This window comes from Saccopteryx bilineata, chromosome 11 (assembly GCF_036850765.1).
Source record: "Saccopteryx bilineata isolate mSacBil1 chromosome 11, mSacBil1_pri_phased_curated, whole genome shotgun sequence".
Classification (NCBI taxonomy): Eukaryota; Metazoa; Chordata; class Mammalia; order Chiroptera; family Emballonuridae; genus Saccopteryx; species Saccopteryx bilineata.
Window position 1 is genome coordinate 57,962,160 of NC_089500.1, and position 27,571 is coordinate 57,989,730.

At 39.1% G+C, this 27,571-nt stretch overlaps 2 protein-coding genes across 10 annotated transcripts in view; one reads left to right on the forward strand and one right to left on the reverse strand.

Annotated features, from left to right (window-relative positions):
- The window catches only part of RALBP1 (ralA binding protein 1), a 167,495-nt gene that overhangs the window by 129,654 nt on the left and 10,270 nt on the right, over window positions 1-27,571 (forward strand). The window lies entirely within an intron of this gene.
- PPP4R1 (protein phosphatase 4 regulatory subunit 1) overlaps window positions 1-27,571 on the reverse strand; it is an 81,003-nt gene that overhangs the window by 47,132 nt on the left and 6,300 nt on the right. For 3 of the 5 annotated variants that reach the window (XM_066246962.1, XM_066246958.1, XM_066246959.1), the window contains 2 exons: window positions 6,396-6,531; window positions 5,515-5,621 (listed from right to left, as the gene is read on the reverse strand). In XM_066246962.1, coding sequence (XP_066103059.1) covers window positions 5,515-5,621; window positions 6,396-6,531 — 243 coding nt within the window. The remainder of the gene's footprint in view (window positions 1-5,514; window positions 5,622-6,395; window positions 6,532-27,571) is intronic. The other 2 variants (XM_066246960.1, XM_066246963.1) reach the window with 1 other exon arrangement.

The following is a 27,571-nucleotide window of genomic DNA, read 5'->3' on the forward strand; positions in this document are numbered from 1 at the left end:
GGAAAGATGGTATGGTTCAAAAAATAATGCTAGGTCAACTAGATACCCACATTTAAGAAAATAACAAAATTAAACTTGTCCCCTACTTCATACCATACCCAAGAATAAATTCCAGTTGGAATATAGATCTACATGTCAAAGCAAAAACAAATCTTCTAGATTAGTTAATATAGGAGAAAATTTTCATAACTTTGAATAAGAAAAATTTTCTTAAGCAGGACACAAACAGTACTACCCATAAGAGAAAAGAACTTCTCTTCTTTAACAGGCACCATTAAGAGTGAAAAGAGAAGTCACAAAGTGAAAAACACCTATAATACACATAAATGACTTAGGTAGGGTTCATATCCAAAACACAGACTTTAAACATGTAAGAAAAAGACTGCAAGACTGCCCATTTTAAAAAGGGGGAAGAGGCCCTGACCAGTTGGCTCAGTGCATGGAGTATTGGCCTGGTGCGCGAATGTTCTGGGTTTGATCCCTGGTCAGGGCACATATGAGAAAAGCGGCCATCTGCTGCTCTCTCTCTCCCCCTCTTCCCCTCCTACAGCCAGTATCTCCACTGGTTTGAGCAACAGCCCCAGGTGCTGAGGATAGCTCGGTTGGTTTGAGCATGGGCCACACACGGGGTTGCTGGGTGGATCCAGGTTGGGGTACATGTGGAAGTCTATCTCCTCTCACTTAAAAAAAGGGGTGGAAGCATTTGAATAGATATTTCAAAAAGATGCCCAAATAGCCAATAGGCATATAACCAGGTGTTCTGTTTTACTGGACACTGAGGAAATGTAAAATGAAACTACAATGAGATATAAACAAGTTTTGGTGATGATGTGAAACACAGGAATGCGCATACACTGCTGGTGGGACTACAAATTGTTATAACACTTTGGAAAACTGTGGCATACCCAAGAGGAATATATGCATACCCTGTGACAAAGTAGCTTCAATTCAAAGTATATAAACACTGAAATGTTCACATGTGCTCTATGTGACTCCCTGGCTCACAGCAGCATTAATAGCATAAAGCTAAAAGTAATCCATATGTCCTCTAACAGAATAAAGGATAAGTTGCAGTACATTCACCCAGTAATCACTGTTTAACAGTTTTTTTAAATCTATAAATACAATTATACAACATGATGAGCTTTAGAAGTATAAAGAAGCTAGACACAAAATACATTCAGTCTGATTCCACATAAAGTTTAGACAGGCAAACTACTCTATATGTCTTAAGGTCAAAACGTTGATTACCTTTGGGGAGAAGAGTGGAAAAGAAATTAGGAGGTGCAGTGAGATGGCTTCTGGACGCTAGCTCTATTGCCTGCTCTGAGAAGCAACTGATTGGGACTTCATTGTGTGATACTTCATGGAACTGTACATTTATTTATAGTTCATGTATTTTTTGCAGTGTTATAAATATATTTATAAAAAGAACATAAATTAGCTTCAAGTATGTTAGTTCTGAAACCCTGAGTATATACTTATATACTGGTTAGGATTCCAAATTTATGACCCAGGAATACTCGGAGAACTGCCTCTCTCTTCTCCCCTCTCCCCTCAAACAATTACAAACATATGCACACACAAGAGATTAACATAAAATTACTCCTAGCTATTAACACCGAGCCTGGCGGACAACTCAAAACCACTTGGGGAGGGCACTCCCATAATGAAGGCTGACCCAAACATCAAAACCTATGAAGACCCACAAAAGATGAGCTCACAGATCTAAAACTAAAAAGTGACAAAGAAATGAATGGCCCTTCAGTAGCATAAAGATTAAAACACAGCCTGACCAGGCAGTGACGCAGTGGATGGAGCATCGGACTGGGATGCCGAGGACCCAGGTTTGAGACCCCGAGGTCACCAGCTTGAGTGCAGGCTCCTCTGGTTTGAGCAAAAGCTCACCAGCTTGGACCCAAGGTCGGTGGCTCGAGTAAGGGGTTACTCGGTCTGCTGAAGGCCCACAGTCAAGGCACATATAAGGGAGCAATCAATCAATGAACAACTAAGGTATCGCAATGCACAATGAAAAACTAATGATTGATGCTTCTCATCTCTCTCCGTTCCTGTCTGTCTGTCCCTGTCTATCCCTCTCTCTATCTCTGTAAAAAAAAAAAAAAGATTAAAACACAACAGGATTATAACACCAAGAACTTCAGCTACTGTAAACAATCTTTAGAATTTTAAATATTACCTTTTAAAGATATAACAAAAAGAAATATACTGGGAAAAAAACCCAAAGTACAGGGAAAGAAAAACAAGAAGAAATGAAAACAAAGCCCTGAAGACCCCCAAAAATGAAAAAATAGAGTTAATGGCAATGAAATATTCAACAGTCAGGTGGCAAGTTAGAATTTGCTAGCAAATATTTTATTGAGAGAAATGATCAAAATATAGATGAGAGAGAAAGGTCTCAAAAGTAAGAACAGATAACAGCCATGGAAAATACATTTGTATAACAAACATTCTATATTCAGAACCATGTATGAAATATATACTCAAAAAACAAACTTTAAGGAAAAATGGAGGTTGAGATGGCAGAGAGGCAGTATTAAAAATGTTAAAAGTTGAAAAATTTCCCTATCTGATGAAAAGATAAAAATCCTCAAATTCAAGAAGCAGGGCAAAGTCCTGAGAAGAATAAATAAAAATAAATCTGTACCTAAACACATGACAGTAAAACTGAAGAATGCTAAGGAAAAGAAGTCTTAAAAGTAATCAAAGATAAACAAGATCACCTGCAAAGACTAAATTAAACAGGCTTCTCAACAGTAACAACAGTAAGATGAGAAGGAAATGATATAACTATCAGCTAGATTCTTGCAGTTAGCTAAAAGATAATTTAAAAGTAATGGTGAAATGAAAAGATTATCGAAGGAAAAGGATATGTAACCGTCAGACCCTCATTAATATGTCTTTTCAGGAAGAAGAAACTGAACTAGAAAAAAGTCAGATGAAAGGTGTACTTATGAGGGGGAAAAATTTAGTAAATTTAGTTGTAAATGTAAACAAACATTTACTATATAAAATCATAAAAATATTAATGCTAAATTTGGGAGGGGAATCAAGATAAAAGTTGATTAAAAACAAGGCAAAACAAAGGTTTAAAGGTTCTAAGCTCTTTATTTGTTTAGGAAAATAGATTATATGCATTAACTTTAAAGTGTATTTTTCAAATATCTTTTTTTTTGACAGGGACAGATAGGGACAGATAGGCAGGAAAGGAGAGTGATGAGAAGCATTAATTCTTTGTGCCTTAACTGGAGGGCTACAGCAGAGAGACTGACCCCTTACTCAAGTCAGCGACTTTGGGTTCAAACCAGTGACCATGGGGTCATGTCTATAGTCTCACACTCAAGCCAGTGACCCCTTGCTCAAGCTGGTGACCCCAGAGTTTCGAACCTGGGTCTTCCGCTTCCCAGTCTGATGCTCTATCCAGTGCGCCACCGCCTGGTCAGGCTTATCTGACTTGAGTATCACAATCAACCCAGCCTACCAAATTAGAAATCTTGGTCAACTCCCTCTCTTCCCTCACTCTCTTCAACTCTCATTGTCATGTTGAACTCCTTCCTTAGCACTTTAATTTCTCTCAAAGAACTCTTAACAATCACTAGTCTCCCAACTAGTCTTCCTGTCACCCATCTCTTTCATCAAGTCAACCCATACTGCTGCATTATTGTTCTAAATCACAAAGAATACAAACTCTCTAAGTAGGGCACAGTATTAAATCTTTACGTAACCTCCTCAGTTTTCTAAATTGTAGACTCAGTAAACTCACTGTTGACTAAATGAGCCAACATTTTGACCTCCTCAAGTTTCTAAACCTATGTTTCCCTTTCCTGAGTATGCTTTCCCTTCTCTGTACCTCATAATTCTGTCAAATCCAACTCAAATATCACTAACTTCCTGAAGCCAGCCCAAGCCCTCCCCATTATAATTTATTAATATGTTGGTTGCATTCATTAAACTGTGAATTTGTTGACAGGAATCTTATTCATTTTAGTAGCCACTCTAACGTTTAATGTGGAACCTGGCATAGAGTATGTTTACTGAGTGAATGGAAAGTATAAACATCAATATAGACATTTACCACAAACTCAACAACTTAAGAACATATTTTTAAAAATATATACACATAAATATATATTTACAAAAACCAGCACTACTGTTGATAAAACAGGTAAAAGAAAATACATACAAATTCTTCCAAAGAATATCTGTCTCTACTAAGAAAGGAGTAATCACAATGAGATGCAACATTGCCAAAAGTTTAAATTACATTGTATCCATGCCAAAGTACAAATTACAGTTGATAAGATGTTCTCCTAAAATCATTCTAGAACAAGATATACATAAGCAATTATGTACACAGAACATTACAATAAAAAAGGTTACAATTTTTTTTTTACCTTATAAGAAAATAAAAATTACTAAAGGCTTATGTCAATAGTAAATAGGTATTTCCATAAAATAAATTGCTTACCAAAAGATGATCTCATCTAAAAATTAAGACTTGCTGACATGCCAAAAAGTTTGTTAGAAAAAGAAAAAACTTTTATATTTTAACTGTTTCTAAAGTCAAATACAAAACTATGCTTAAAACTTAAATTAAAATGATAAATTTTATTTCAGGAATATTTCACCACAATAAAAATCTAAAAAACTTAATATAACAGTTTTCTAAGCCTCAAATAAAGTTAACCTCTTTCTTAAGCAGACCTTCCTATTTTCACTTGGGAGACAACAGCTTTAGTTTTACAATGGGTGATTAATGATTTTTTCAAGTGAGAAAGCATAAAAAAGAGCATTTTATATATGCTTAAAAAATTCACAGTCCACTCCATCTCTTAATTTATTCAAAATTATTTTTAAAGTTTATTAATCCTAAAACATTAACATACATGATGCAAGACAATATTAAGATTTTTCTATTGAGAAATTTTAAAAATTAAACTATGTGGCCTACTATAAAATGTTTGGATTTTTTTTTATTGTTTGTATTTTTCTGAAGTTAGAAACGGGGAGGCAGTCAGACAGACTCCCACATGCGCCTGACTGGGAAATACCCGGCATGCCCACCAGGGGGTGATGCTCTGCCCATCTGGGGTGTTGCTCTGTTGCAACCAGAGCCATTCTAGTGCCTGAGGCAGAGGCCACAGAGCCATCCTCAGTGCCCGGGCCAACTTTACTCCAATGGAGCCTTGGCTGTGGGAGGGGAAGAGAGAGACAGAGAGGAAGGAGAGGGGGAGGGGTGGAGAAACAGATGGGTGCTTCTCCTGTGTGCCCTGGCCGGGAATCAAACCTGGGACTACTGGACGCCAGGCCAACGCTCTACCACTGAGCCAACTGGCCAGGGCCAAAATGTTTGGATTTTAATAACAGGTTTTTATTTTCTTGTTACTAAAATTCATTTGATAATTAGGAAAAAAATTTTCTTATCACACTAAGTTTTTTATTAGTTTTAAAAACACAAATTTGGTAAAAGAAAACTTTCTCTGCATAAACATATACCTGAATCATCAGCTAATCTGCTAATTCTTTCCAAAACAGCAATACAATCTCTTTCATCATCGCAGACTTCCCTCAGTGTATCCAGCAAACTCCGGGCCACCATTTGTCTACACACACACAAAAAAAATTAGTGTTCAGTGGCATCAACAGTTAATATTCAGAATTTTAAAAGGCAGAATCTATATAGTTAAAAAAATATTTTTTCTTACATATTTAATAACATATTAAATCCCTAATTTCCTGAATGACAAATGCCAGTATGGACTTTAAACAAGATGAAACGGAATGGTCACTAAAATATTTTTTCATCTTTAATTGATTTAATTAACTTCTGAGATCACTAAAAATTCATTTCAGTAAATTCAATTTTAATAATGAGAAAATTTACTCATTCTTCATTATACAAAACATTTTTACTAAGGGAGTCCTATACTCAAAAAATTTAAGCAAAGGCTTTCAGATTTCCCAGAAAATTCTGATACAGGTAGCATAGTGACCATAGAAAAAAATGATGCATTAGGAAGAGTGTTCATCTCTTAGTCACTGGCGTGTCACAATTTTTTTGAACACTGCCTGGTACACAGTAGGTATACAACATCATCTACTGAAATAATAATATACTCCTCACTATTTTACATGAATATCAAAATTGTGTCTAGCTGCAAAAATAAAAAATTGGCTTTTGTTTTGTCAAAAGCAAAGAGTGTTGCATGGTTACTACTAGGATCAAAGAGTAAACAACTATAAAAGAGGCCAAGGCTGTGATTAAGAGAACTTGGTAACTCAAGATGGCACATGTTAATAATTTTATTCTTCATCCTGAAATTAATGTAATAAAAGCCATCCGTCCACTTCACTTTAATGAAAAGACATGCACATACCTGTTAAATATGTTCTCACTTGCAGCATACTTGTCCAATCTCCCCAGTGGCGTCAACATTTCATCTTGTGAGACAAAGTCCAGGGCTGAAGGTATAATAATCACATCAGACTCTGAGCTGTAGTCATCCACACCAACTATCAGAGACATCAGAAATATTCCTTATAACACTCTGAAACTAAAAAGCACCCCTTGCCTATCTGAAGCAGCATAAAACTGCTGGTAATGAGTCTGGAGTGGAACAAAGAATCACAGGAGAATCTCAGAATCACTTCAGAAGCCATGAACCAATAAACGATGCTTCTTCCTCTCTTTTTCTTTTCTTTTCTTTCTCTCTCTCTCTCTCTCTCGCCTCTTTCTCTCTCTCTTTTTACAGATTGTGTTCTAAATTGCCTCTAGAAGCAATAAAAAGTCAGTATAGGGTAATCACAGAACAAAATGATCAGTAAAGAGTGATCACAGAAACCTGAAAACTTAAATGTTCAATCACAACATAACTTGTAAATAAATAAAATGTCAAACACTGATAGTTAATTCTGCAATGCAGGCAGAGAAAACCATTATATACAGAAGAGAAAGGTAAGAATTACAGCAAACTTCTCACCTGCAACAATACAAGCCAGAAGACTGAAAGAACAATGTCAACCTATATACTCTGTAAATTGAAATCTTTCAAATAGCTTTGAAATTCTTTATCTTCCAAATGCAAAGGTGAAATAAAGACTTTTTCAGACACACAAAAGCTGACAAGTATCAATCATCACCAGCAGACCTGCACTGTAAGATTAAGGAGGTCCTTTAAGCAAAAAGAAAATTATATAAGATGGAAATCTAAGAAATGAAGAGCATCAGAATTGGTCAATATAAGGTTTACCGGAAAGTTCTGTCCGTTTCTATCTCAACAAGTTTCGACATGTAAGCACATGTTTATTTGGCGCATGTGTGCCTCTCTATTTTTATCACTTAATGTATACATACTGACGTAGCAAATTAACTAAAACAAAGTTGATTCACGTTAGTCTTATGTGTGAAGCGATAGTGTACCCATGGCTACTGATAAAGTTCATTTACGCCACTGTAATTTTTACGAATTTCAACAAGGAAGAAATGCTACAGAAGCATGTTTGTCACATCCATCATATTCCCCGGACTTAGCACCCTCTGACTACCACTTGTTTTTGTCCTTACAAAATTTTTTGAAGGGCAAAAAATTCAAAAATGAAGAAGATATCAAACAAGCACTGGTTCAATTTTTCACATCAAAAGATAAAAATGGGATATACAAATTGCCCTCATGCTGGCAAGAAATCATTAATAATAATAGCAATTATATTATTTAATAAAGTTTATTGACATAAGAAAAATTTGTATTTTGTTTTATTCCAAAAATGGACAGAACTTTCTGGTAGACCTTATATTTCTATGCCTGACCAGTGTTGGCACAGTGGATAGAGCACTGGCCTGGGACGCTGAGGTCCCAGGTTTGAAACCCTGGGGTCACCAGCTTGAGCACAGGCTCAACAGCTTGAGCATGGGATCACAGACATGATCCCATGGTCGCTGGCTTGAGCCCAAAAGTCACTGGTTTGTGAAAGGGGTCACTAGATCTGGTGGAGCCCCCCCATTAAGGCATTTATGACATTTATGAAAAGTGATCAATGAACAACTAAAGTGACAAAATTACAAGCTGACACTTCAACGCTTCTCATCTCTATCTCCTTCTCCTCTCCACTCTTGCTAAAAAAAAAAAAGTAAGTATTTCTAAAGAAAATAAAGAAAAAATAAAGAAATGGTAAAATATGTGGGTAAATACAAAAGCCTGGCCCTGGCCGGTTGGCTCAGTGGTAGAGCGTCGGCCTGGTGTGCAGAAGTCCCAGGTTCAATTCCCGGCCAGGGCACACAGGAGAAGCGCCCATCTGCTTCTCCACCCCTCCCCCTCTCCTTCCTCTCTCTCTCTTCCTCTCCCGCAGCGAGGTTCCATTGGAGCAAAGATGGCCCGGGTGCTGGGGATGGCTCCTTGGCCTCTGCCCCAGGCACTAGAGTGGCTCTGGTCGCAACAGAGCGACGCCCCAGAGGGGCAGAGCATCGCCCCCTGGTGAGCATGCCGGGTGGATCCCGGTTGGGCACATGTGGGAGTCTGTCTGACTGTCTCTCCCCGTTTCCAGCTTCAGAAAAATAAAAAATAAAAAAAAATACAAAAGCCTTCTTAGTTTAAAAATCTCTTTAAAGGATATTTGACTGTTTAAAGCAAAAACATATATATTATAAAATAATAAAATATGTACTGTGAAATTTGTAACATACACAAAAGTAAAATGTATGAATGACTACACTAGCACAAAGGCAGAAGAGAGGCAAGTATACCATCCTAAAGTTCTCACACTATATTAGAAAAAATACATACTTCTTGAAGGTAGACTGTAGTAGGGTAAAAATATATACCAATTATAAACTCTTGTAGTAACCATTAAACATAAAAAAATAACCAAAGACACAGAGCTAGTAAGCAAATAAAAGCAATAAAATGAAATAATTAAAAAAAAAAACTAAATCCAAAAGAAAGCAGAAAAGAGGATAAAAGGAAGAGAGAAGCAATAGAATATTTGGAAAACAGCAAGATGCAACCCAGCCATACCACTGAGCACCTTAAGTGCACGCAAGTGGTTTAACTAGACCAGTTAAAAGGTAGACTGTCAAATTGGATTAAAAGTAACACCTAACATGAAACAATTACTGACATAGTGCAGATAAATTTCACATAGGTTATTCTGATCTACAATTCATAGCAAAGTACTTTAATTATGAATCAGAGTTGTAAAAACTACTCACTTTCATTTGTCCTCAGTTTTTCTCCTCTGTAACCTAAGACTGTAAAGCTAACATGACCTCTAGGGTTACTTACACAGGCTCTAGAATTCTATGACCAAACTGTTTTAGTATCAACTCACACTTGTTAAAGTTACAGATAAACATTATTAATATTGATTCTGGTCTATGGAAATCCAGGGGCGGAGGGAAGACTCCTTCTACTGAGAGATTTCCAGATCTCATATGTAGACACATATATAGATTTTAGTGAGCATTCATTTTTAATAAATACCCCCAACTAACTAACTCAAATGCAGATTGTTGAACAACCATATTTGAGAAGCATACTCCTAGAAGGTAACAAAATCATATTTTGCTTCAACTGTGTCACCATGCTATCAGTCATGGCTGACAATTATTTCTATATAAAAGGAGGTCCACTATGGTAGAGGCACCTGCGACAAAGATTCATTTCTATTTCCCAGTACTGCTGCCTCCTGTCAATATGTGTGGAATCATTCGGGCTTCAATCATCCTCTCCAAATTCAAGATTTCCTCAGCAATTCTTAATTGGACTAATAAGGATCTAGATTTCATCTGTGTGGAAGCCACAAGGATACTGCACTTAGATCCTAGTCACACCCCACAAATGCCTGTCACAGAATGCAAAGAGAAACACAAAATATAATCAATAACAAAACTATCACCACTAATGAAAAATATCCTAACAGCCTATATGCTAAAAGTGATGGTAAAGCCAATACCTCATATAAAGTAGATTGCACAGAGGGAATAAATGTAGCTACATACTGTTACAAGGATTATGCAAAGTTGTACATTAACTTTCGATAAATTATGATAAATTAAAGATGCAAATTAGAACCTTTAGGAGTAATCTCTAAAACATGCAAGAAAGGATGGCTAGAAAGCCAATAGAGGAATTAACAGAGCATGACCGGGAAATCTCGCATTGTCCTGTTTCTTCCCGCCTGCCTGGAAAGTGAGTCATCTCTCAGTCCAGCCTATCTGTGCCTGACCATCAGGCCAAGAGTAGCCTCACACTACTTCACAATTCACCTCACTGCTTCTCACATCACCACAGGAAGGGTGAGGACAGCACAGTAAGATGTTCTGATAAAGAAAATGAGAGAAACCCCCACTTTCACATAACTTTCATTGCAGTATATTCTTATAATTATTCTATTTTATTACTAGTTATTGTTGTTAATCTCTTACTGTGCCAATTCTTGGAAAATACAGGAGTCTGCCAAGCAGGAGAGAGGGCATGAAGAGGGTAGTCTAAGCAGAGAAATTCAAAGACAGGGAGTCAAGGAAAAACATGTTAAATTTCGAAAGCTTACACATTAAAAGTACAGGTGGGGCACAGGGTTCACACAGACTTGAGGCAAGCAGAATAGGGAAATGTGACCAATCAAAATCAACCTCGCCTTCTAATTTTTTTTTGTATTTTTCTTAAGTTGGAAACGGGGAGGCGGTCAGACTCCCGCATGCGCCCAACCGGGATCCACCCAGCACGCCCACCAGGGGGCGATGCTCTGCCCATCTGAGGCGTCGCTCTGTCGCAATCAGAGCCATTCTAGCGCCTGAGGCAGAGGCCATGGAGCCATCCTTAGCGCCTGAGCAAACTTTGCTCCAGTGGAGCCTTGGCTGCAGGAGGGGAAGAGAGAGACGGAGAGGAAGGAGAGGGAGAGGGGTGGAGAAGCAGATGGGCACTTCTCCTGTGTGCCCTGGCCAGGAATCCAACCCGGGACTCCTGCACGCCAGGCCGATGCTCTACCACTGAGCCAACCGGCCAGGGCTGCCTTCTAATTTTTAAAGAGTAACATTACATTTTGCAAAATCCTCTTACCTGGCTAGAGAAATCATATTACCACCCTGTAGTTAGGTATTGCATTTGAGGTTTTCTTTGCAATAACTTACTTAAATTCAACAGTTACCTCCTTTAAGCAACAGATAATTCCAGGCAGCTTATATATATATTATACTTATTCAACTATGCTATAATAAAAGTTGACTGAAACTATCAATTATTATTTTGAACCATCATTTATTTTTTAATTAAGAAAGAAGAAAAGACCGTGATGGTTTTTCCAAGCCAAACAACCCGTCTTTACATTGCATTCTGAGAGCCCAAGGCCTCATTTCACCTCTTCCAATTATCCTATACTCTTAGCTGTCCAAAGGCAGAGGGAAGGTGCAGAAAACCGAGTCCCCTCAAGAGTACATTCTAACTCAATGGAGACGGTTCTAGTTCTACCCGCATCCACCCTGTAAGTAAGCCTCTTTTCTATTCCTCCTAAACAATGCTCAAATATACAACAAATTCATGCTAATTTCACACTAACTCACTAAGAATTTTTAATCTACTATTGTTAAATCTTACAGTTCTCTCAGAAGATATTTCAAGCCCCTATTCTAAGTCCCAAGAACTACCCTCAAAACATCAACCTCCGTCCTACCTATTATATGGATACATCCTTTTGATGTGCTCTCTAGTGCCACATCAGGCAAAAACAGTGCTAGCAACCAGGAGAACAAAAGCAGGGAAGAGGACAGTTTGAGTGGCCCGCCTGATATCATTCTACTATATGACCATACATACATACTTCAGGGCATGAGGAAGAGATAAAAACAGTGTTTCAGCTGCTCTCATATGCTTCTCAAAATGGAGCATCTCCCTACCACTGTCTAAAGAGGCATTTTCCAACAACAGTCTTTGCCACCAATCAGCTCATTTAGGAATAAACTACAGAAACAATGTTACAAGGGTGGAGGAAAAATATGCAGACCATGCTTTATGATTAATATAAAGGAGATTAAGGGCAATTCTTACTATAGGAGTCTTTCCTGACACAATCTAGAACTTAGGTTTGCTAGTCTCTAAAATGACTTTTTCATTAAACTTTTTAAAGGTATAGTTCATTTCCAGCATTCACACAATATAACCTGTCCTATTTTTCACTCTTGTAAAATCTCTTCTCAAAGACAGCAATAATTGGCCAAAACTGCGGAGCCTTACTAAAGTTATTGTCTTACTTTTCTACAGTATTTGACAAGGGAGAGTCTCCCTATCCCAACAGTCTCCTCTTAAATTCCATTTTCTTTGGTTCTCTAGAAGCACACTATTCTGAGTATTTTCCTACCTTTCTTGACTATTCTTGCTTACTTCTGACCCTTTTATATAAATAATTTCCCTCTACTTTTGTCCTCATATATGCATTACACACACCCCTCTCCTCTTCTTGTTAATCCACAGCTTCAACTGTCACTTATAATGCAGATGATCCCAAAGTTCTCCTGTCATGATCCTCAGATCCATAGTTGCAGGTACTTCATAGAATCTCCACCTCAATGTTGCATTTGTTCTAAAAATTAAATTGTTATAAAAGTGAGTTCTTTGCCTGACCAGGCAGTGGTGCAGTGGACAGAGCATCGGACTGGGACACAAGAAGACCCAGGTTCAAACCCCGAGGTAGCTGGCTTGAGTGTGGGGTTGCTGGCTTAAGCCCAAGGTCATTGGCTTGAGCAAGGGGTCACTTGCTCTTCTGTAGCCCCCCTCCCATCAAGGCACATATGAGAAAGCAATCAATGAGCAACTAAGAAGCCGCAATGAAGAATTGATGCTTCTCATCTCTCTCTCTTCCTGACTGTCCCTATCTATCCCTCTTCTCTGTCTCTCTCTCTGTCTCTCTGTCTCTCTCTCTCTGTCTCTCTGTCTCTCTGTCTCTCTCTCTCACACACACACACACACACACAAGAAAGCTCTTCATAACTTTTCATTTACTCTCTTTCTTTCCGGTAACCCTGAATTCTCAAACATGAGGTTTTCAGTTACTTTTTCTTTTTTACCATACTTTCTTGCCCCATATTTAATTAGATGCTAAAAAAGATAAGTTCTATTTTTTACAAGTATTCTGTATTTTCACCCCTCATTTCCCAACACCCTAATTCAGAGCCTCTTGATATCTATTGCTTAGAGCAAATTAGGGTATTTGAATTCCCTGAGGTAGATGAAGATTTTCCTAATAAATTAGAGGGTAACTTTAAGGGCTATGCCAGATCCCAACATTCAGTAGTCTACCCCAAAAATATGCCTGGAGATTTGGACCACAACCTCTCACCTCTCATCACACAAAGAAAGGTATATTTCTAAACTATCTCAAGGCTAGCCCTGGCAGAGTAGCTCAGTTGGTCAGAGCATCATCCAAATAAACAAAGGTTGTGGGTTCAAACCCTGGTCAGGGCACATACAAGAATCAACTGATGAATGCATAAATAAGTGAAACAACAAATTGATCCCCCCACCTTTATCTCTCTAAAATCAATAAATTTAAAAATTATAAAATAAACTATCTCAAAAAAAGAACAAAAACAAAACAAAGAACTATCTCGAGGATACATGCAATGCACTTGATACACAGCAAACACCTCCAATGCCAAACAAAGGGACCCCAGGACATACTTACGAACATGTTAAGAAATCAACTCTCTACAGACTATTATAAATACTTCTACGAGTCAGGTATTTTTTTGCTTTCAAAAAAAATGAAAATAATTTTGGACACATAAGTAGAAAGAAGTTCAAGGAAATCAGCATTGCTAACAAAACTCTACCAATTATTTATGTCAACAAAATTTCTCAGTGCTTATACCTCTTAAAACAAACTGAAATGAGCCTGACCAGGCGGTGGCACAGTGGATAGAGCGTCGGACTGGGATGCGGAAGGAGTCAGGTTCGAGACCCCGGGGTTGCCAGCTTGAGCGCGGGCTCATCTGGCTTGAGCAAAAAGCTCACTAGCATGGACCTAAGGTCACTGGCTCGAGCAAGGGGTTACTCAGTCTGCTGAAGGCCCATGGTCAAGGCACATATGAGAAAGCAATCAATGAACAACTACGATGTTGCAACGAAAAACTGATGATTGATACTTCTCATCTCTCTCCGTTCCTGTCTGTCTGTCTCTATCTATCCCTCTGACTTTCTGTCTCTGTAAAAAAATTAAAAATAAAAAATAAAAATTAAAAAAAAAATTACAATAAATTGAAATGATGCTAATTATTCTAGCAATAAATTATATTCATCCATGAACACATAATTATTTGTTAAAGCTCTATCCATTTCATCAGTTGATCACTACTGAAGTGAACCAAAGTTTTGCCACCCTGAAACTGCCTTTTAGGGATATTAATTTTTATTAAGCTATTTATTAAGAAACAAGAATCACAAAAATCTTCGGCCTTCCCCCTTTCCCTGCTCAAGAGATTCAGACAGAGAAATCTGCTTCAGGAAGAAACCTGCTTAAGTATGGTAAATAGCTTTAAGTAGGGACTAGTTAGTTAGATACCACCCCTCCCCCACCGCCGTGCCCCATAGTTTCTGAGTGGTCTAGCAAGAATTTTCCTGCCAGGTATGTTCCACTCTTCCTCAACTACTGTACTTATAAATCGCCCATTCTCACTTCTGGACTCTAATATTACCAACCTTTCTCCTATTTTCCAAAAATGTAATACACACCCAATCTTTCCTGTCTTTGGAATTTCCATGCTTATGTGAATTCCCCATGGACTTGTATTAAAATTTTTATTTTCTCCTGTTAATCTTTCTCTGTTAATTTGATTGGCACAGCTAGAAGGATTTAGAAAGTGGAAGAAAAAATATTAACTTTTTAATATTCAATAAAATTCACAATTCAATAAAATTTTGTTTGTAGTGTTTATCATCACTTGTAATACATTCTGATCTGATTATTAATAACTGAGTATTAATAATAGCAAATAAAAACTGTTTTATGGCCACTTGTATGGCCAGTAGTTGTGGCTGTCATCACAGCCATGCACATGCAGGTTCCCATTAGATTTGGGCAGACAGTAAAGAAACAGTGAAGCCAAACAATGCGGGGCCGTTCCTTTATTCAAGTCTCGCACCAGCCAACGAGCAACACACAGGGAAAAACACTTCCCTTTCACTCAGGGCTCCCAAAGCCACTGACACATTCTCCAGTTCCACAACCAGGAGAATCTTCTCTGGTTCCTCCTAGAATCAAAAGCCTCATCAGTCTCAGCGAAGCTCGCAAAAGCCCCTCACCTCTGGTTCCCCATCTGTACACCTTCTCTCTCTCTCTGCCAAACATGGCTTCTCACTGTGCCTCTCCTCCTTTTTAAAACTTTCTGGTGTGAAGACCTTTCCTCCAGCAAACATTAGCAAGACAATGGCCCTTCCCCAAACAGCAAAGTAATCTGCAATTTTACTGACCACATACCTGGCGCTGTTCAGTGCCATTTTTTAACACTAAAAATGAGCAAACTCAAAGAAATACAAATTTCAGAAACTCATTTGCCCAACACTACTGGAAATTAAAATTTTTCATTTCTCTTTCTCTTTAAATTTATTGATTTTAGAGAGAGAGAAAGGGAGAGAAAGAGACAGAAACACTGACCTGTTTCTGTATAAGCCCTGACCAGGGATCGAACCAGCAACCTTTGCTACTGGAACAATGCTGTAACCAACCAAGCTATCCAGCCAGGGCCCATTTCTCTGTATATACATATTTTTTGGTGCAAAGAAATGTGATAGAGTTATCATTAATACTTTCAAACATAAAACCATATTGTGAAATTCTTGTAAGAAATGAAATGCGATCAATAAGAAAAAAAATGTAAAATTTTCAGTTTAAAGGGTATATTCCTGAATTTTTGAAAATGGATGACAGTAGGTATCAAAGTTCTATGGTATTTAGATTCAATTTTTTAAAGTAATATAACTTATTTTAAATATAACTTTAAATGTTAAAATGTATGAAACTGAAAATTACTTTAGGAGCTACGTAGTAATTATTTGAAGACTACTGTGCTAGACCAGTGGTTGGCAAACCGCGGCTCTTTGGCCCCTTGAGAGTGGCCCTTCCACAAAATACCACGTGCTGGCAAAGGCCAGGTTAGGAGTACCCTAATTAAGTTAATAACAATGTACCTACCTATATAGTTTAAGTTTAAAAAATTTGGCTCTCAAAAGAAATTTCAATCGTTGTACTGTTGATATTTGGCTCTGTTGACTATAATGAGTTTGCCGACCACTGCCAGACTATTACAACTGCCTCAATCCACCTAACTTCAGTCTTTCCTCATTCTTATCCTGTTAACATACCAGAACCACTTCAATCTTCCTTAGGTACTGTTCTGTGCAAGCCATTCCTTGATCTTCTTCCATTCCCTCCTACTGCCCAAACCCCCACCCCCAAAAATCCAGGCAATATGAATTAAGGTACAACTTTCTTATGCTGTATGTAATTCAAGGGTCTCCATGATCTAATCCCAACCTCTTTTCCTCCCCTGCATATAATCCGTGCTGGGATCCACTTTCTGTTATGCCCCACCACTACTCTGCCGTCTCCTGTTATTCTATCTATCCCATTTCTGCACTCTACATCATCTCAGTTTAAATTTACCTATTTACAAACTGTCAAGGAAGTATTTCCTTTTGTTGGTCAAATAGGTTTGTAAAATATGATTATTATGTTTGCTCTCCTATAGTTTGCATTGGGGGCTGGGCAGCGCCAGGTACACAGTCTGTGAAATTGTAAATTATCTTCCTGCTCAGGAAGAGCCGTTGTTTTGCAAATGTTTGCTGGAGGAGAGGTTTTCCCACCAAAAAGTTTTGAAAGAGCAGAAGGGGAAGAGAGATTCTGCTCCCACCACTGAGAGGTGTGGTAGAATTTCTTTTTCCTCCCTGACCCCTTGCCTTCCACAGGAAAAGCAGTTTTTCTGCTTTTCCCTTGGCTTTCTGATGGCTTGCCTGTCTTGGTGAGACACCAATAAACAGAAATGGCCCACCATTCTCCATCTCTGCTGTTTCTTTACCGTCTGCCCGAATTCAATGAGAACCTGCATGTGAATGGCCACGATGGCAAGTGGCCCCTGGCCTTACACCTATTATTTCTAATTAAGATCTCTTCCATCTTTGAAGTTCCTGCAATCTGGAGGGGGCCTTGTTTTTACTATGTCAGTAATTGCAGTGTTTGAATTACTTTTTCTTCTTTTATTTTTTCATTTTTTCCTACCTCCTCCCACCGCCAAAATAGATAAATTCTTTCTGAAGACAAAGACTGCCTTGCTAATCTTTTTATTACCTAAAAGTCAGAATTTAAGGTTTCTCCTAAAGAATGTGACTTCATTAATATTTGTTAACGAAAAGGTAGTCCTCTTAGAGATTCTTGAAGGGACAGGGTATTTTAACCAGGCTTTATTCTCCCCTAAGATATCCACAACTAGTACTAGCATATTAATGCCTTTGAGAAGTACCACACCGAGAACTGATTAATTTGTACAATCCAACTTTTCACTAAGTTTAATCAAAACAGCCTTCTATTCCACACAGAGCCTCTAACATCCTCTAAAGCAAAAAAAAAAAGCCGATAGTCTGACCTCCCCTTCAATTTTTCCCTTGATAATGCATAGGCCACAATAAACTCGCCAAATTTTCTTTTCTGTTTCCCAAGTCTTTACATCTTAGAAAATGAAAGATGATATACACCATAGAGATTTAATAATTTTTATAAGAAGTTACTGTATGGCCACTCACCGTGGCCACCATCAAAGCTGCCTGGCCAATGCAGGTTCGCATTTGATTGGGAGAGACGGTAAAGAATTAATAGAGCTGAAAACTGGTGGTCCATTTTTCTTTAATTCTAGCTTGCACCCGGTGGGCGAGAAAATACAGCAAGAAACATTCCCCTTTCCATTCAGGGCTCCCAAAGCCACTGATTCATCCCAGTTTTCCTAGAATCAAAGGCTTCCACCTCACTAGTCTTATTCACCTCTATTCCCCATCTCCTTCTCCCCCGTGAACTAGCTTCTCCTTCCCCCATTACACCATTTTGGCTGCCCCTTCCACATGGCTTCTCTGCCCTGCTCCATCCTGAGCTCCTCCTCCCTACTTGAACTGTGGCCACACCCTCTTCAAATGGCCTTCTAGCTCCACCTTTTAAAACAGGGGTCCTGGCCCTGGCTGGTTGGCTCAGCGGTAGAGTGTCGGCCTGGCGTTCGGGGGACCCGGGTTGGATTCCCGGCCCTGGCTGGTTGGCTCAGCGGTAGAGCGTCGGCCTGGTGTGCGGGGGACCCGGGTTGGATTCCCGGCCCTGGCTGGTTGGCTCAGCGGTAGAGCGTCGGCCTGGCGTGCGGGGGACCCGGGTTCGATTCCCGGCCAGGGCACATAGGAGAAGCGACCATTTGCTTCTCCACCCCCACCCCCTCCTTCTCTGTCTCTTTCTTCCCCTCCCGCAGGGAGGCTCCATTGGAGCAAGGAGGGCCCGGGCACTGGGGATGGCTCCTTGGCCTCTGCCCCAGGTGCTAGAGTGGCTCTGGTCTCGGCAGAGCGACGCCCCGGAGGGGCAGAGCCTCGCCCCTGGTGGGTGTGCCGGGTGGATCCCGGTCAGGTGCATGCGGGAGTCTGTCTGACTGTCTCTCCCATTTCCAGCTTCAGAAAAATACAAAACAAAAAACAAAAAACAAGGGTCCCCAAACCACAGCCGTGAGCCGCATGCGGCCCCCTTGAGGCCATTTATCCGGCCGGTCACACTTCCAGAAGGGGCACCTCTTTCATTAGTGGTCAGTGAGAGGAGCACAGGATGCATCCGCGGTAGCAGAGCAACCAAATGGCACCGCAATTGGCCCACCATGAAAGCTGGCCAGTCCACTAGTGGGCAGGAGGAACCAGGGTGACCAGCACTGCAAAAGTAGGTGGTTTTTATAAAAAGGTTTGCCATCAGGGGCCTAGGCGATAGGCAGCGTCATCTTTAACAACAAGGGTGAGAAAAAATAACTTTAACTGCCTAACAGTTACCTTAAGATTTGGGGCTTTAAAATAATATTTTAACAAATAAACCAACCAATAAATGAATAGAGAGGGAGGGCAAGATTTTCTGTAAAGTGGAATGCCAACCAGGTAAAAATCATTAATACATTCTAACACTACTGGATAAAAGTTTGTTTGGGAATAAGCTATTTCCTCAGTGTCAAATAATTTATTTCCCTAAATAACCACAATGGGAAAAAACAATCTTTACATGGAGAAATCTGGAAGACATAACCAATGGTTAAAATTACCACCACTGCCTGACTGGTAGAGGCAAAAGTGGATAGAGCATCAATATGGGATGCTGAGATCTCAGGTTTGAAATCCCGAGGTCATAAGCTTGAGCCTAGGGTCACCAGCTTGAGAATGGGATTATCAAAATGATCCCATGGTCACTGGCTTGAGCCCAGAGGTCACTGGCTTGAAACCCAATGTTGCTGGCTTGAGCAAGTGATCACTGGCTCACCTTGAGCCACCCCCACTCCCATCAAGTCACATACAAGAAGCAATCAATGAATAAAGTGAAGTAACTGAGTTGATGCTTCTCATCCCTATGATCCTTCTCATCACTCTCCTCTTTCTCTCTCCTTAATAAATAAATAAATAAATAAATAAATAAATAAATAAAACGTCACAATCAAGTGGGGTTTTATTCCAAGGGAACAATGATAGTTTAACATACATAAATCAATCAATGTAACACAGTACATTAACAGAAGAAAGGATAAAAATCATAATAATAATCAATAGATGCCAAGAGAAAGAAATAAAGGCATCCAAATTTAGAAGAAGTAAAAGTGTCATTTTCGGTAGATGACATGATTCTGTTTACAAAAAACAATAAAGACTCCATCAAAATACTATTAGAAATAATAAATAAAGTTGCAGGATACAAAATTAATGTACCAAAATCCACTGCTTTCATATATACAACTAACTTCAGAATGAAATTCAGAAAAAGAAAACTTCAGAAAAATAAAAGAACAATTCCTTTTGCAATTGCAACCAAAAGAATAAAATATCTAAGAATAAACTTAACAGAGGATATGAAAAACCTATATACTGAAAACTACAAAGCATTATTAGAAACGATTGAAAAGATACAATGAAATAGCAAAATACTTCTTGTTCATGGATTGGAAGAATCAACACAGTTAAAATGGCCACATTACCAAAGCAATATACAGATTTAATGCAATCCTCAACAAAATCCCAATGTCATTTTTTAAATAAAGAGAACCAAAAAAAATCATATTTGTATGGAACCATGAAGATTGCAAATAGCCACAGCAATCCTGAGAAAAAAGAACAAAGCCAGAGATATCACACACTACCTGGCTTCATATTACACTACAGAGCTATGATAATCAAAACAGCATGGTAGTGGCAGAAAAACTGATACACAAACCAATGGAACAGAATTGAGAGCCCAGAAAGAAAACCACATGTATATAGGCAAATAAATTTTGGCAAAGTAGCCAAAAACACCCAATGGAAAAAAAGAAAGTCTCTTCAACAAATGGTGCTAGGAAAATTGGAAAGCCACATACAAAAGACTGAAACTAGATTATAGTTTATATCCAAAATTAATTTAAAATGGATCAAAGACCTAAATATAAAATCTAAAACAATAAATTACATAGAAGAAAACATAGGTACTAAATATAGGGATGTTGGTCTTAGATAAGATTTTATGAATTTGACCCCAAAGGCAAGGGAAGTAAAGGCAAAAATAAATAAGTGGGACGATATCAAACTAAAAAGTTTCTGCACAAAGAAACCAATGACAAAACAAAAAGGCAAACAACTGAATGGGAGATGTTATCTGCACACAACAGCTCCAAAAAGGGGTTAATATCCAAAATATAAGGTCTACCGGAAAGTTCCATCCGTTTTTGGAATAAAACAAAATACAAATTTTTCTTACCATCAATAAACTTTATTAAATAATATAATTGCTATTATTATTAATGATTTCTTGCCAGCGTGAGGGCAATTTGTATATCCCATTTTTGAAAAATGTTTTATCTTTTGATGCGAAAAATTGAACCAGTGCTTATTTGATATCTTCTTCATTTTTGAATTTTTTGCCCTTCAAAAAATTTTGTAAGGACAAAAACAAGTGATAGAGGGTGCTAAGTCTGGGGAATATGGTGGATGCGACAGACATGCTTCTGTAGCATTTCTTCCTTGTTGAAATTCGTAAAAATTACAGTGGCGTAAATAAACTTTATCAGTAGCCATGGGTACACTATCGCTTCACACATAAGACTAACGTGAATCAACTTGTTTTAGTTAATTTGCTACATCAGTATGTATACATTAAGTGATAAAAATAGAGAGGCACACATGCGCCAAATAAACATGTGCTTACATGTCGAAACTTGTTGTGACAGAAACGGACAGAACTTTCCGGTAGACCTTATATATAAAGAACTCATACAACTCAATACCAAACAAACAAAACAAGCAAACACTCCAATTAAAAAATGGGCAGAGGACCTGAACAGAAGACCAATAAGACAGACATACAAACAGCTAATAGATATATATGAAAAGATGTTTAACTTCACTAGCTACCGTGTTTCCTCCAAAATAAGAGTGTCTTATATTAATCTTTGCTCCTAAAGACACACTAGGTCTTATTTTCAGGGGAGCCCGTATATTGCTAAGCTTGAAAAAATTTGCACTAGGTCTTATTTTCGGGGAATGTCTTATTTTGGGGGAAACAGTATATTAGGGAATTGCAAATCAAAACTCCACTGAGCCCTGGCCAAATAGCTTGGTTGGAGCATCTTCCTGACAAGCAAAGGTTGCAGGCTCAATTCCTGGTCAGTGAACATACAGAAAGAGATTGATGTTTCTGTTGCTTTCTCTCTTCCTCTATCTCTAAAATCAATAAATAGATTTCAAAAAAATCTACAATGAGGTACTATTGTTAACAATCAGTCTCATGAAGAGGAGTTGCAAAGGAATGAACAGCAATAATACTGTAAGTGGAGGATCCCAATCTCTCCAGGATGGAGGTGCCTTGGAAAGATCAGCTACCCAATTTATTAAGCAGAAACATGACATCATGCATGAGAAACTAACAAGCAGAATACAGTGTACAATTTTATTATTTAGTTTTGCAAAAGGGATTAGATTTCTCTTGCGCTTTCTGAGACCTAACCCCATACCACCTGCTGTCTGATTCCTGACCTGCAGAAAGCTCCAGCAGGGCCAAGCATCACGTCCGTGAGGACCTCCCTGGACGCGACTGCCTTCAGTCATAAGTGCTTGGTCTCAACCTTCACTTTCTCAGGATGGGAAAAAAAGTCACTTGGTGCTTTGGCTTTCCTCCAAGGTACGACCTCACACGTTTTAGAATAGCTATTATCAACAAGACAAGTATCAAGTATTGCAAAGGTTATGGAGAAAAAGGAACCCTCATTCACTAGTGGTGGGAATGTAAACAAGTGGTACAGCCAACTACAGTATGTAAAACAAACAGTATGGCAATTCCTCAAAAATTAACAACGGAGCCCTGGCCGGTTGGCTCAGCGGTAGAGGGGTCGGCTTAGCGTGCGGAGGACCCGGGTTCGATTCCCGGCCAGGGCACACAGGAGAAGCGCCCATTTGCTTCTCTTCCCCTCCCGCAGCCAAGGCTCCATTGGAGCAAGGATGGCCCGGGCGCTGGGGATGGCTCTGTGGCCTCTGCCTCAGGCGCTAGAGTGGCTCTGGTCGCAACATGGCGACGCCCAGGATGGGCAGAGCATCGCCCCCTGGTGGGCAGAGCATCGCCCCCTGGTGGGCGTGCCGGGTGGATCCCGGTGGGGCGCATGCAGGAGTCTGTCTGACTGTCTCTCCCTGTTTCCAGCTTCAGAAAAATGCAAAAAATAAAAAAAAATAAAAAAATTAACAACAGTGTTACCATATGATCCAGCAATCCCTCTTTTGGGTATCTACATAGAAAACTCGAAAATATTTATTCACAAAGATATATATGCATGACTATGTTCAATGCAGCATTATTCATAGTAGTCAAAACATGGAGACAAAGTCTCCTCTGATAGAAGACTGGATAAAGAAGCTGTGGTATATATAGTCAATGGACTACTACTCACCCATAAGATGAAATACTGCTGGGCCATTCCTTTTATTAGAGTCTCACAACCCGGGAAGAGCAAGCAGGCAGGGAAAAACTGCTTCTCTCTCTCTCCCAGAACTCATAAACAAACAGGCAGTGGTGTGGAAAAACCCCTTCTCCAGCAAACAATGGCCCCTCCCAATGGCAACAGGCAATATGCATTTTATAATCTGCTGCCCTGAGGACAAGCACCTAGAGTAGGGGTCCCCAAACTACGGCCCCGCAGGCCCCATGCGGCCCCCTAAGGCCATTTATCCGGCCCCGCCACACTTCCGGAAGGGGCACCTCTTTCATTGGTGGTCAGTGAGAGGAGCATAGTTCCCATTGAAATACTGGTCAGTTTGTTGATTTAAATATACTTGTTCTTTATTTTAAATACTGTATTTGTTCCCGTTTTGTTTTTTTACTTTAAAATAAGATATGTGCAGTGTGCATAGGGATTTGTTCATAGTTTTTTTTTTATAGTCCGGCCCTCCAACAGTCTGAGGGACAGTGAACTGGCCCCCTGTGTAAAAAGTTTGGGGACCCCTGACCTAGAGCCTTACAGACTATACACACATGGTGCCGCCCTGTGCTCATGCATCAATCAGGCAAAATATACTGCTCACAAATATTAGGGGATATTTTATAGCTTCATATTCATTTTGAAATTACCCCCTAATTTTTGTGAGCTGTATACTTTGCCTGATTGGTATCCCCTAATTTTTGTGAGCAGTATATAAGCGAGCAAACCTAACATACTTGTTTGCCCAACAGGTACATATATTCAATGGACTACTACTCACCCATAAGATGAAATATTGCCATTTGTGACAACATGAATGGACCCTGAGAATATTATGCTAAGCGAAGTCAGTCAGTCAGAAAAAGCTAAGAACTATATGATCTCCCTCATATACGGGACATAAAACTGAAACTCATAGACATAGACAACAATGGTCATTACCAGAGGGAAGGGGGTGGGTAGGTGGGTATTAAAGGTTAAAGGGTCAAATATATGGTGACAGATGATATTTGAATTTGGGTGGTTAGGCACACAATGTAATCTATTTATAAATCGCGTACCATAAAAAGGTACACTTGAAACTTGTATGATCCTATTAACCAATATAACCCTAATTAATTTCATATAAAAATTAATAAAATAGAAAAAATTCAACCTTTGTTTATCAATATTCCTTTGTTACCATTAAGGCTGACCCAAAAGGTGAAATGGACTTTAGAAAGATGAAAATAAGCAAGGTGTTGCTTCTCTTAATCTGGTAATTAATATGATTAAAATGAAAGTGGGTTTAGTAATTTATACAGATGTGCTTTATTACAGTAGAACAGTGAGGGAAATGCCTAAAGATTTTAATCATTTTTAAAAATTTATTTAGAAAATTAAATTTAATGGAGTGACACTGATCAATAAGAATACCTAGGTTTCAGGTAAACACCTCCACAGAATTTAATCATTTAAGCTTTCATAAATTACCAAACCTTACTGTTACTTTAGATGTCCTTCTGTTTATAGACTGGAACATCACATTTCAAGCATATCCCTTGTAAAATACTATTTATAGTTAAAATGACACCTGGGTTCCGGCTGGGTATCTCAGTTGGTTAGAGTGTTGTCCTGATATGCCAGGGTTGCAGGTTCAATTCCCAGTCAGGGTGCATACAGGAATCAAACAATGAATGCATAAATGGGTGGGACAACAAATCAGTTCCTTTCTCTCTCTCTCAAATCAATCAATTTTTTTTTTAAGCAAGAGAGAAACAGAGGGACAGGCAGGGACAGACAGACAGGAAGGGAGAGAGATGAGAAGCATCAACTCATAGTTATGGCACCTTAGTTGTTCACTGATTGCTTTCTCATATGTGCCTTGACAGCAGAGGGAGGGGAGGCTGCAGTAGGGCCTGTGACCCCTTGCTTAAGCTGGTGACCTCCGGGCTTTGAACCCCAGTCCTCAGCATCCAGGCTGATGCTCTATCCACTGCACCACTGCCTGGTCAGGCAAAAAAAAATTTTTTTAACTTGTAAAATGAAACCTGGAATATTTTTAAAGTACTCTAGCTATTCCTTCTCTTACCCACCCCCCCCCCGCCACCGAAAGTTCAGATGTTAGAAAGGGATAGACGAAAAATAAATGTCAGTGGTGGATGTAGGTTGGCTCATCAGTTTTTGTGTGCATTTGAAATTTCTCACTAAAAACTAACAACATTTACTTTAAAGTCAATGTATTTCATCATATTAAAAAACCAAAACCAAAAAAAATATATAGATGCAGAAAAAACATCAACAAACCCAACATCTATTCCTAATTTCTTTTCTTTTAAGTTAGAAGCAGGCAGGCAGAGAGACAGACTCCCTCATGCACCCGGACCAGGATCCACCCAGCAAACCCCCTATAGGGCTATGCTCTGCTCCTCTTGGGCCGTTGATCCATTGCTTGGCAACTGAGCTATTTTAGTGCCTGAAGTGAGGGCAAGGAGCCATCCTTAGTGTCCAGGACCAACAGTCTCCTCCCATGACTGTGGGAGGAGAAGAGAGAGATAGAGAGGAGAAGAGAGAGATAGAGAGGAGAGAGGTGGAGTGGGAGGGGGTAGAAAAGCAGATGGTCGCTTTTCCTGTGTGCCCTGATCAGGAATCGAACCTGGAACACCCACACACCAGACTGATGCTCTACCACTGAGCAAACTGGCCAGATCCTACTCCTAATTTCAAGAAAGCTCTCGGTAAATAAAGAGAACTTTCTCAATCTGATAATGGGTATCTATGAAAAAAAGCAAGTTGAGTATCAAATTCAAAACTTCAGCTCTTGTAAATACACTGTTAAGACAATGAAAAGACAAGTTACAGACTGGAAAACATTTGCAAGTCACATATCTGAGAAAAGACTTGTATCTGGAAAAATAAAGAAGTCTCAAAACTTAATAGGAAAACAAATAACCCAATAAAAAATGGACAAAAGATTTAAACACTTCACCAAAGAAGATATAAGATGGTAAACGAGCACATGAAAAGATGAGCAGTTATTAGTCACTAAGGACATGCAAATTCAAATTGCAGAAGAAAAACCACTACACACATAACAGAATGGCTAAAACAAAGACTGCCCACACCAAGCGCTGACAATGGTGTGGAACACCTGGAACTTGTACACACTGCTGGCAGGAGTGTAAAATGGGACAACCACTTTGGAAAAGTTTTGCAGTTCCTTAAAAAAAAGATAAACAGCCATTCCACTCCAGGTATATACCCAAGAGAAAGAATGCGTATATCTACACAAAGACTTGTACATGAATGCTCATAGCAGCTTTATTTGTAACTGCCAAAAACTGGAAACAACCCAAAGCACAATGATACTTTAAAGACTGAAAACAGCCAAGAAAAGCAACTTGCTCAAGATTATACAGTGAATAAATGACAAGGATCAGAATCTAAACCCAGGTCTGAAGATTTACAAAACCCAGCGCTCTTTCCCCCTACACAAAACTATATTGGGATAGATTTCAGAATAAGGTGCTCAATCACCAACCTGATATCAATTAGGCCAGAAAACAAGTCTGTTCCGAAATCTAGGAGGATAAAGAGCTAAGAAGACTTCGCTTAGGAAAGTAAGGGGATGAACTTCAAAGAGGGGGAACCTTAGGTGAGCGACCAGCTGAAAGGTCTGTACAAAAACAGCTTCTCAGACATTATAGGGAATGCAGGCCTTTCAACTTTCTTAGTCAAAATTCCACCGATATGCCACCTCACTCTTCTTCCCAAAACATTAAATTAGGTTTATTTTCAGATCCAAGCAAAACAATACCCTAATTTAAGTTTAGGGACTGCCCACCATACCATGTAGCTGATGGCAAAAATTTTTTGTCATCTGCCTGACCAAGTTGGGGCACAATAGACAGAGCGTCGACCTGGGACACTGAAAGCCCAGGTTTGAAACCCCAAGGTCATCCGGCTTGAGCGTGGGCTCATCTGGCTTGAGCACAGGGTTGCTGGCTTGACTATGGGATCACAGACATGACCCCACGGTCACTGGCTCGAGTCCAAATGTCGCTGGCTTAAAGCCCAAGGTAGCTGGCTTGAGCAAGGGGTCACTGGCTCAGCTGGAGCCCCCCACCCCCAGTCAAGATACATATGAAGCAATCAACGAACACCAAGAGTATTGCAACTACAAGTTGATGCTTCTCATCTCTTTCCCTGATTGTCTTTGTTTCTTTCACTAAAAATATTTTAAAAATTGTTTGCCATTCAAGAAAAATCCAAAAATCCAAAATATAAGGCAAATGTAGGAGTATTAATAATTTAATATCTATAAATTCTGTTTTGATAAAAAGAGGAACTGAGGTAAAAGGACCAGAAATAAATGAACCAGTGATCAAA